This window comes from Hemitrygon akajei, chromosome 8 (assembly GCF_048418815.1).
Source record: "Hemitrygon akajei chromosome 8, sHemAka1.3, whole genome shotgun sequence".
NCBI lineage: Eukaryota > Metazoa > Chordata > Chondrichthyes > Myliobatiformes > Dasyatidae > Hemitrygon > Hemitrygon akajei.
Window position 1 is genome coordinate 155,127,608 of NC_133131.1, and position 12,422 is coordinate 155,140,029.

The 12,422-nt window shown below is 32.8% G+C and overlaps 1 protein-coding gene across 2 annotated transcripts in view; it reads right to left on the bottom strand.

Moving 5' to 3' along the window:
- Window positions 1-12,422, bottom strand: part of ube3c (ubiquitin protein ligase E3C) — a 161,992-nt gene that overhangs the window by 121,655 nt on the left and 27,915 nt on the right. For both annotated transcript variants that reach the window (XM_073054880.1, XM_073054879.1), the window contains one exon: window positions 5,063-5,250. In XM_073054880.1, coding sequence (XP_072910981.1) covers window positions 5,063-5,250 — 188 coding nt within the window. The remainder of the gene's footprint in view (window positions 1-5,062; window positions 5,251-12,422) is intronic.

Consider the following 12,422-nt stretch of genomic DNA (forward strand, 5'->3'; position numbering starts at 1 on the left):
ATTTCCAAGTGTAATGGATTAAAGATGAAGACAGAGACAGTGAATGGAAGTGATGGACATTTAAGGATGACATAGGGGAGAAAAGCAAAATTTCAGAAATACTAATTGAGAATAGTATTTTTTTCTTCTTATATATATACTTTTTTATGTTGCGGGGGGACTGGGGAGCTTTGGATCGATTACTACGGGATTCACGTGTGTAATCATGGCGATCGCCATGACCCGTACAACAGAGGGGGGTAACGTTGTGTTCTTTTTTTTTCACAACATTAGTAGGGGGGTATTTTGTTTTTTCTTTATACTCTATTTTTCTTCTATCTTTCTGCCTGGATGATCAGTGGGGACACACAAAGCAACATGGAGAATTTTAGAAAGATTTCCCAAGATACCACAAAAGTTGAAAGATTAGGTATTATTATAGATTGGAGTAACATAATTGAAAATAATGACTAATTTACTGAATTTTTAAGTTTTAATGTTAATGGGCTTAATGGACCGGTGAAAAGAAAAAGAATCTTAACATACATTAAAAAAATGAAAATAGATATAGCTTTTTACAAGAAACACATTTAACAGAGATAGAACATCAGAAATTAAAAAGAGACTGGGTTGGAAATGTTACTGCAGCTTCATTTAATTCAAAAGCGAGAGGGGTTGCAATTTTGGTTAATAAAAATTTACCAATTAAAATACAAAACGTATTAATTGATTCGGTGGGGAGATATGTAATTATACATTGTCAAATTTTTTCAGAACTATGGACTCTTATGAATATTTATGCACCAAATGAAAATGATGTAAAATTTATACAAGAGGTCTTTTTGAATTTGGCTAACGCACATGACAAAATATTAATAGGTGGAGATTTTAACTTTTGTCTAGATCCAGTTTTAGATAGATCAACAAAGGTTGTCACAAAATCAAAAGTAGCAAAATTAACTCTATCATTGATGAAAGACTTAAATTTGATTGATATATGGAGAAGAATTAACCCAAAAGAAAGAGATTATTCATTTTATTCAAATAGACATAAAACATATTCAAGGATAGATTTTTTCCTATTATCAACGAATATGTAAGATAGAGTGAAAAATATGGAATATAAAGCGAGAATATTGTCAGATCATTCTCCTTTGATAATGACAATGATAATGATAGATAAAGAGGAATCAATTTATAGATGGAGATTTAATTCAATATTACTAAAACGTCAAGATTTTTGTGATTTTATGAAAAAGCAGATTCAGTTTTTTTTAAATACAAATTCACATTCAGTTGATGATAAATTTATATTGTGGGAAGCAATGAAGGCATATTTGAGAGGTCAGATAATAAGTTATACTTCTAAAATTAAGAAGGAATATATGATAGAAATAGATCAATTGGAAAAAGAGATTACAAAATTAGAAAAAGAATCTCAAAGATATATGACAGAAGAAAAACAAAGACAACTTATTAATAAGTTACAATATAATACACTTCAGACATATCAAACAGAAAAAGCAATTATGAGAACTAAACAGAGATATTATGAACTAGGTGAAAGATCACATAAGGTCCTTGCATGGCAGTTAAAAACAGACCAGACTTCTAAAACGATAAATGCAATTCGAACAAGAGTAAATAAAATTACTTATAAACCTTTAGAAATTAATGAAACTTACAAGAATTTTTATTCTGAATTGTATAAATCAGAATCACAAAATGATAATGTCAAGATAGAAAGGTTTTTATCACAAATAACTCTTCCAAAATTAAATACGGAAGAACAGAAGGGATTAGAAATGCCTTTTACATTAAAAGAGGTTGAAGAAGCTCTAGGATTATTTCAAAGTAATAAATCTCCAGGAGAAGATGGTTTTCCACCTGAATTTTATAAAAAGTTTAAAGATTTATTAATTCCTCCTTTTATGGAGTTAATACATCAAGCGGAAAGAACGCATAAACTTCCAGAATCTTTTTCGACAGCTATTTTAATAGTATTGCCAAAAAAAGATAGAGATCTTTTAAAGCCAACATCATATAGACCTATTTCTTTGTTAAACACTGATTATAAAATAATAGCAAAAATCTTATCTAACAGACTATCTAAATACTTAACAAAATTAATACATATGGATCAAACAGGATTTGTTAAAAATAGACAATCGGCAGATAATGTAACTCGGTTATTTAGTATAATTCATTTGGCTCAAAAGAGGGAGGAAATGAGTGTGGCAGTTGCTTTAGATGCAGAAAAAGCATTTGATAGATTGGAATGGGATTTTTTATTTAAGGTATTGGAAAAATATGGATTAGGGGTATCTTTTATAAAATGGATTAAAACCTTAAATATTAATCCCAAAGCTAAAGTAGTGACAAATGGTCAAATTTCAACACCATTTCAGTTAACAAGGTCAACTAGGCAAGGTTGTCCATTATCACCTGCTTTATTTGTGTTGGCGATAGAACCATTAGCTGAATTAATTAGAATGGACCCAGACATTAAAGGTTTCAGAGTTAATCAGGAAGAATACAAGATTAACGTATTTGCTGATGATGTTCTGCTTTATTTAACAAACCCATTGCACTCGTTGCATAAATTATCCTATAGATTAGAAGAATATGGGAAAATATCAGGTTACAAAATAAATTGGGATAAAAGTGAAATTTTACCTCTTACTAAAGGAGATTATAGTCAACGTCAATTAATAACTCAATTTAGATGGCCGGCAAATGGTATAAAATATTTAGGTATAAGAGTTGATAATGATATAAAGAACTTATACAAATTAAATTACTTACCATTATTGAAAAAAATTCAAGAAGATCTTGATAAATGGATATCACCAATAACATTAGTAGGTAAATACAGTAAAAATGAATATATTCCCTAGACTACAATACTTATTTCAATCACTACCAATACAATTACCCCAGAAGTTTTTTCAAGAGTTAAATAAATGTGAGGAAGTTTCTTTGGAAAGGTAAGATGTCAAGAATATCGCTGGAAAAATTGACATGGAAATTTGATCTAGGAGGGTTACAACTTCCAAATTTTAAGAATTATTATAAAGCAAATCAACTTAGATTTATTGCATCTTTTTTTGAGAAAGATAGACCGGCATGGATTAGAATAGAACTAGATAAAATAGGAGAAAATACACCAGAAGATTTTATATATAAATGGGAATCTAAATGGATACGGGAAAAGAAAGAATCTCCTATATTAAAACATTTGATTGACTTATGGAATAAGATAAATGTTGATGATGAGACAAAGAAATCTTTATTAGCAAAGAGATCTTTAATTCAAAATAGACTTATTCCTTTTACAATCGATAATCAACTTTTATATAATTGGTTTCAAAAAGGGATTAGATATATAGGAGACTGTTTTGAAGGAGGTATATTAATGTCATTTGATCAATTAAAGAATAAATATAAAGTATCAAACAACACTTTTTTGTTACTTCCAATTAAGGGCTTATTTAAGAGAAAAATTAGGCCAAACAATGTTATTGCCAAAATCTAATGAAATAGAAACTTTAATTCAAAAAGGAAAAACTACAAAATTTATTTCTTGTATGTATAGCTTGATTCAAAAACAGGCAGTTAAACAAGGAGTCCATAAGTCAAGACAAAAATGGGAAAGTGACTTGAATATTAAAATTGAAGAAACAAATTGGTCAAGACTATGTCTTGATAGTATGACAAATACAATAAATATCCGGTTAAGATTAGAGCAATATAATTTTTTACATCAATTATATATTACACCACAAAAAATAAATAAATTAAATCCAAATTTATCTGATCAGTGTTTCCGATGTAACCAAGAAATTGGTACTTTTTTACATTCTACTTTGTCTTGTTCTAAAATTCAACATTTTTGGACAAATTTAAGAGTTTTATTGGAACAAATTATTGGAACACAACTTCCACATAATCCAATATTATTTTTATTAGGCGATATTGAAGGGATAAAATTGAAACCCAAATTGAATAAATATCAGAAAGAATTCATAAAAATTGCACTGGCAGTAGCCAAAAAGGCTATTGCAGTTACTTGGAAATCAGATGCATACTTAAGTATAGATCGTTGGAAGAAAGAAATTTCCAGCTGTATTCCACTTGAAAAAATTACTTATAATTTAAGAGATAAATATGAAACATTTTTGAAAATTTGGCGCCCTTATTTACAAAAGACAGGATTAAATATATAGGTGCTCTGAAGATAAAATAATTGGTTATTTGGGGAAAGAAAGAAATATATATACTAAAGTTATTACGAACTCCGTGAAGCATGTGGGGATCTTCCGACATCCAGGCACTCTTTCTTTCTTTCTTTTTCTATAGGGATGTTAGGGGGGAGGGGCTAAGGGGAGGGAGGAAGGTTTTTTTTTTCTTCTTTCTGTAATTATTTGAAAACTCAATAAAAAAAAAGTTTTTTTAAAAAAAATTTGTCATTATGGCACAGAAGTCATACCAGAAGACTTGACAAGCCAAATGGCTTCTTTTGCACTTTGATGATTCAAAGATTGCTGCAGACAATGATCACAGGTGTACAAAGGTGACTTAGCGCCAATGATCTGGTTAATTGATGTGTCATAGTTTGTGTATGTCTCCATATTGTGTCTGTGCACAGACACTCCACTAACAAAATTTATGTCTTTGAGTTTAATGTGCTCCCAGTCTATTAATTGTTGTTCACATATATTGTCATCATATCATTATTTCAAAATTCAATATTAACTTTGCAAATGAACAGTGGCCTACAAATACAAATTAGAATCTGAAATAAAAATCTAATTTTTTTAAGATTCTAATTTTAAAGATTTGCAGATGAAACAAACACTTTGATGGTTAATCTCTTACAGTATTGCAGCACAGAAGCTTTGACTATGTTAAGGCAAAATGAGGTCTGGAGAACACCACTTTAAAAAATGACTCAAGTTTATTTCCATATCAAAGCAAATTAGCAATTCAAAATATCTTCAATAGCTGCTTGCCTTCAATCTTAGAGACACTTCTGGCAAACAAATACTCAGAACTAAGTTTTATTCTCTGAGAATTCACTTGCCTGATTTTTGGAACCATCATTCTGTGTTGCACCATCAGTGTGTGGCAGATTGACGCCATCATAGTGAAAACATCTTCACTTACAGATTCCTTCCAAACCAAGTTAAGCAAGGCATTTGTTTGCTGTTTAGTGTCCAGCTTCTTGAGACATTCCGCAGTAATTATGTTCACTGAAATTCTACCATTACCCTTTAAAAAGAACCAAATATGAGTACATTCATTCCAGATACAAATATGCAAAAGAAACAATCAATTATTCTGATTAGAAAAACAGAAAATTTACATCACAATGCAGGCCCTCCGGCCCACAAAGCTGTGCCGAACATGTTCTTACCTTAGAACTACCTAGGCTTACCCATAGCCCTCTATTTTTCTAAGCTCCATGTATCCATCCAGGAGTCTCCTAAAAGACCCTATAATTTCCACCTCCACCGCCGCTTCTGGTAGCCCATTCCACGCACTCACCATTCACCTCTATCAGGTCAGTTCTCATCCCCCGTCGTTCCAAAGAGAAAAGGCCAAACTCACTCAACCTATTCTCATAAGGCATGCTCCCCAATCCAGGCAACATCCTTGTAAATCTCCTCTGCATCCTTTCTACGGTTTCCACGTCCTTCCTGTAGTGAAGCGACCAGAATTGAGCACAGTACTCCAAGTGGGGTCAATTAAGGGTCCTATTACCTCTCGTGAAACATTACCTCTCGGCTCTTAAACTCAATCCCACGACTGATGAACATCAGTGCTCCGTATGCCTTCTTAACCACAGATTCAACCTGCGCAGCAGCTTTGAATGTCCTATGGACCCCAAGATCCCTCTGATCCTCCACACTGCCAAGGATCTTGCCATTAATGCTATATTCTGTCATCATATACGACCTACCAAAATGAACTACCTCACACTCATCTGGGTTGAACTCCATCTGCTAGTTCTGAAACAAATTATACAACATAGAACTGCACAGCACCAGGAAAGGCCCTTTGGCCCATAATGTTGCATCAAACCAAATAAATTAGTAATCGAATACCCAATTAAAATAAACCCTCCTGCCTACACAATGTCCATATTCTTTTACTTCCTGTACATTTGTGTTCGAGGCCTCTTGAACACCTCTATTATATTCGCCTCCACCACTATCCCAGACAGTGCATTTCAGGCATCCACCCCTCTATGAAAAACTTGCCCCAAACATCAGATGAGTGTCCTTTTAGAACAGAGATGAGAAGGAATTTCTTTAGCCAGAGAGTGGAGACTCTCCAGAATTCTTTGTCACATGCAACTATGGAGTCCAAGTCTTTATGTATATTTAAGGCAGATAGATTCTTGATTGGTTAGGGAGAAGCAGGAGACTGAGCTGAGAAAAAAAATTGGATCAGCCATGATGAAATGGCAGAGCAACTCGTTGGGCTAAATGGCCTAATTCTGCTCCTGTATCTTATGTCTTATGTTCATAATTACATCCAATTTATAGCAACAGACTTCCCCTAAACTTTAAAGCATTAAAAATCTATTCCATACACACCATTGAAAATGATAAAACAAAGATATCAAGAGATTTTTTTTTTAATTCCACCAGCCCAGCATCATTCTCCACATCCAAACTGCACCACTCCCCCACATACCCCTTCTGAATTCAGGAGTGTGATTTGCACCATACTACCTATAAAATTCACCTGAATGCAACTTACAAACTTTGCATTCTCAATAAATTTTATTCTAATTGCGTCCCAGTTGAAAGAATTGAAGTCTCCTAGATACTGTCTTAGCATTTTAGCAATGGTTAAAAAAGTTAGCCGAGGTCAGCAGGAGACGCTCATGGAGTGAGCACTGTTTCAGATTCGCTCCATAACCTTTACTTTTTTTAACCTATGATCACCCTTATTTAACTTACTTTTACCTACAGCAAAAGATTCTTGCTACTTTTTTGGACTTATCTTTAAGAGTTTATTGTGAATTTTGAAGAAATGAATACAGAAATGGCTCTGAGATCTAAAGGGCGAGAACGTGGGAAAGATTCTAACGGGAACGGGAAGAAGAAAAAGACCGATCCTAAGCGCACTGAATTGACTTATGAAATGTTATTGGAGGTTTTAAATGAAAAATTTGAAGAACAACGACAAATTTTCAAACAAGATATAAAGGCCTTTCAGGATTATATGGATAAGACTGATTCAGTAGTTAACCAGCAGCAAGCTCTAATCGCAACTTTGCAAAAGGACGCTCGGAAGCGAGACTTGATAATCGAAAAACTGGAGTAGAAATTATCTTCAACAATTAAACAGGTGGAAACACTTAAAGCCAAGAGTGTCGACTTTGAGAATCGGTCCAGAAGACAGAACTTACGCATACTTGGTCTCCCGGAAGGTATTGAACAAGGGGACCCCTCAAAGTATTTTGCTCAACTTTTAAAGGATGCATTCCCTTCTGTATTCCCAGACAGTCCTCCGTTACTCGATCACGCTCACAGAATTATGCGTCGATCACCAAGTGCTTCAGCTAAACCACCAGTTGTAATTGTCCGATTTCATTATGTGCATGTTAAAGAGCAACTTATTCGTGTGGCTCGGCGTGTAGGGATGGTCAAATTCCAAGAATTCAATTTTCGATTAGTGGAGGATTTTAGACCAGAAGTAATGAAGGCAAGGCTTCTTTTTAAACCTCTGATGTCCAAATGTTATGAGAAAAATCTAAAACCTGCGCTCTTATACCCTGCGAAGCTCAGAATCTCGCCTCCCAATGCATCACGGCCTGTTTTCTTTTCTATATCTGAAGCTAGAAGCTTTCTGAATGAGAACTTCCCTACTGCTGCGGATTCTCATTTCTAATAAATGAGTGATTTTGATCGTTGCAAGATGGTTTTTGTTTCCAAAACCAGATTTTGTTTCTGGCTATTGGTGTAGGTTTACTCTATATTTTATACTCTAGTTAGTTTTTTTTTGATGTACTAATCTTTTTATTTTACTTACTTCAATCACTGTACTTTATCTTTGGTCATTATTATTAATCCTTCGAAGGCAAATTTTTTTTACTAAGATGGCGGTTTCTTCTCTAAAATATTTTTGGCTTTTTTTTGATTTCGCCATTTTTTTTCTCGTCTTCTTCCTATAATGCATTTCTTATCACAGTTTAGATTTTTTTTGGTTTGTTTGGGTTTTAACCCGATTTATAAGTTACTAGTGATTATATTCTTTTTGTTTTTTTTACTAGCAATTATATTAAGAAGTTTGGTTTTAGTATAGTGATTATTATTTCTTTAGAGTTTGGGTGGATCTTTTTTATCCTTTATATACAGAGTTGCCTTCTGCTGGTATGGTGGTAGATTTAGTTTCATTTCTTTTTCTTCCCAGCCTTTTCCTGGCTGGGGAGGGATTTTCTCCTCTTGGGTGGGGGATGGGGTGTCTTTTTCTAAATCTTATGTTCCTTACATCAGTTTTTTTTAGTTTTTTCATTTGGGCTGATTTTAAACTACAAAAATGTCCACGATGTTGTCACTTCCGGGTCCACCCCTTATTTTTGTTCCTCTTCTGGGTGCATGAGTTCATAATTTGGTTAACCCTTTATACACCAAAGGGTTGATTTCAGAAATATGGCTCAGACCATTAATTTTGTCTCTTGGAATACTAATGGTTTAAACCATCCGATTAAACGGAAAAAGATTTTCAAAGTATTCCAAAGACTGAATGCACATATTGTTTTTGTACAAGAAACTCATGTGAGGAAAGAGGACAATTATCATTTTTTTTAGGTTTTGGGGGGGGTCAACAGTACCATTCGAATTCAAATGCTAAAGTAAAGGGAGTTTCAATTTTTATTGACTCCTCTATTGCATTTGTCCAACATGATATTTTTTTGGATCCAAATGGTAGATTTTTGTTAATTACTGGCTTACTTTTTAACAAAAAGGTTGCTATGGTTAATGTTTATGCTCCAAATGTGGATTATCCCGATTTTTTTAAGTCCTTATTTACTTCTCTACCTAATCTAAATGAATGTAAGTTAATAATGGGTGGTGACTTTACTTGTTGTTTAAATCCTTTGTTGGACAGATCTATATCTACTCAGACTTTACCTAATAAGTCGGCCACTTATATTAACTCTTTTTTGACTGATAATGGAATTTTTGATATTTGGAGATTTCGGCATTCTAAGGACAGAGTTTTCATTTTTCTCACATGTTTATCATTCTTACTCCAGAATTAATTATTTTTTTATTGACTCTTGTTTTATTCCATCGGTAATTGGTTGTAATTATGATATTATAGCCATCTCTGACCATGCTCCATTAAAACTTTCTATTAAATTTACCGATACAGCTTCTAGTGCTAGACAATGGCGATTTGATTCTACCTTACTGCAAGATCCGGATTTTATGAAATTTATGAAGGAACAGATTGATTTCTTCTTTTCAACTAATTCCACGGATGATATTTCTTGCGGAACACTTTGGGACACTTTTAAAGCATATATACGTGGACAGATTATCTCCTACTCCACTGGTCTGAGAAAACGCATTAAGCAAACTCTTTTATTGGTTGATAAAATTAAAGAGATTGACAAGAAATATTCGACTACTCCTAGTAAGGAGCTTTATGAACAAAGGGTTGAACTTCAAATGGAACATAGTTTACTACTTACATCTTCGATTGAAAATCAATTAATGAAATCCAGATCTGATTTTTATATACATAGTGATAAATCGGGTAAACTGTTAGCTAGTCAATTGAAGAATGTTTTGGTTAAACGTCAAATTACTAAGATTCGTCAGCAGAATGGGGATCTGACAGTTAACCATGATGAGATAAACAAATCTTTTCAAGATTTTTATACCTCCCTGTATCATTCTGAATTCCCTCATGATTATAATACCATGTATGATTTTCTTGGGAAATTGAATTTTCCAAAATTATCATCAGATGATCTTTCAATATTAGAAATTCCTATTACGGATGCAGAAATTAAAGGGGTTATTTCCTCTATGAATTCTGGGAAAGCACCAGGTCCAGATGGGTATACAGTAGAATTTTTAAAATGTTTTTCCGCTACTCCTTCTCCTTGGTTATGCAGGGTTTTTGAAGAAGCAATTAGATTGGGTAATCTGCCACAATCTTTTTATAGAGCTTCCATTTCTTTAATATTGAAGAAAGATAAAGACCCTACTGACTGTGCATCCTATAGACCAATATCTTTATTGAATGTAGATTCCAAGATCTTTTCCAAGTTACTGGCATCCAGGCTGGAGAAGGTATTACCTCAAATTATCTCGGAAGATCAAACTGGTTTTATTAAAAATCGCTATTCTTTTTTCAATGTTAGGAGATTATTGAATATTGTTTATACTCCTTCACATAGCACTTCAGAATGTGTCATTTCATTAGATGCGGAGAAAGCATTTGATAGAGTTGAATGGCCATACTTATTTACTGTGCTTGAGAAGTTTAATTTTAGTCCGACATTCATTTCCTGGATTAAACTGATATATCATACTCCAGTAGCCTCGGTGCTTCCTAATAATCAAAGATCTCCCTTTTTTCGTTTATTTCGGGGTACTAGACAAGGCTGTCCTCTTAGTCCATTATTATTTGATACTGCTTTAGAACCCTTGGCAATTGCTATCAGAGAATCACAGAACATTTTTGGCATTAATCGTGGGACGGATATACATAAGCTATCATTATATGCAGATGATTTATTATTATTTATTTCTGATCCTAAGAAATCCATTCCTGCAGTTATATCATTGTTTGCTCAATTTAGTAATTTTTCCGGGTATAAATTAAATCTCAATAAGAGTGAATTGTTTCCTTTAAATAGACAGGTTCCAATTTATGGAAATTTACCTTTTAAATTAGTTAATGACTCTTTTATTTACTTAGGGATTAAAATCACAAAAAACTATAAGGACTTATTTAAGGTTAATTTTTTACCCCTAATCGATCAGATTAAATGTTTGTTTACTAAATGGTCACCAGTATCTTTATCTCTGATAGGTCGGATTAATGCTATTAAGATGGTTATTTTACCCAAGTTTTTATATATATTTCAAGCGGTACCAATTTTTATTCCAAAATCTTTTTTTGCTAATGTTGATTCAAAAATTTCCTCATATATATGGCAGAATAAAAATCCTAGATTAGGTAAAAAATATTTACAGAAGGCAAGGAAGGAAGGTGGATTGGCATTGCCTAATTTTAGATTTTATTATTGGGCAGTCATTATCCGATATTTGATATGTTGGTTAAAGGATTGGGATTTATCTTTTAGCCCTCATTGGATGAACCTGGAAATTAAATCTGTACAAGGATTTTCATTGGGTTCTATTTTAGGGTCTTCTCTTCCCTTTGCTCTTTCTAAATTGCAGAAACGAATTGACAATCTGATAGTTAAACACACTTTAAGTATATGGTTTCAATTTCAGAAATTTTTTGGGTTGATTCAGTTTGTTTTAAATATTCCTATTGTATCCAATTGCTTTTTTTATCCTTCTATTATAGACCAAGCTTATTCAGCTTGGAAGACTAAAGGATTACTACGATTTTCCGATTTATTTTTGGATAATTGTTTTATGTCTTTTGAACAATTATCTAATAAATATAATTTGCCTAGATTTCATTTTTTTAGATATTTACAGATTAGGAATTTCTTAAATACTGTACTTCCTAACTTTCCAAATCTTGTGTCTTCAGGTATTTTGGAGAATTTGTTTGAACTAAATCCTTCTCAGAAAGGGCTAATATCAAAACTCTACAATATAATTATGAAGATACGTTCAGAGCCCTTCTATAAGATTAAAAATGATTGGGAAAGAGATCCCTATTGAGAATTGGGATAAAATTCTTCAATTAGTTAAATCATCTATATGTGCTAAACATTCATTAATACAGTTTAAGGATGTGCATAGGGCTCATATGTCCAAGGATAAATTGGCTCATTTTTATTCCTTTATAAATCCTATTTGTGACAGATGTCATTCTGAGATAGCATCTTTAACTCATATGTTCTGGTCTTGACCGCTTTTGAAAAAATATTGGAAAGACATTTTTGATATTATTTCCACGGTATTGAACATTGATTTACAACCTCATCCTATTACTGCAATTTTTGGTTTACCAATGATGGACTCAGTCCATTTATCCTCTTCTGCTTGTCGAATGATTGCATTTTTTACATTAATGGCTAGAAGATCTATTTTGTTGAATTGGAAAGAAATTAATCCTCCTACCGTATTTCATTGGTTTTCTCAAACTATGTTATGTCTAAATTTAGAAAAAATTAGAAGTGTTGTATTTGATACTTCTATTAAATTTGAAAAGATATGGAGACCATTTATTCAATATTTTCATATGATATAATGTGACCCTGTTCC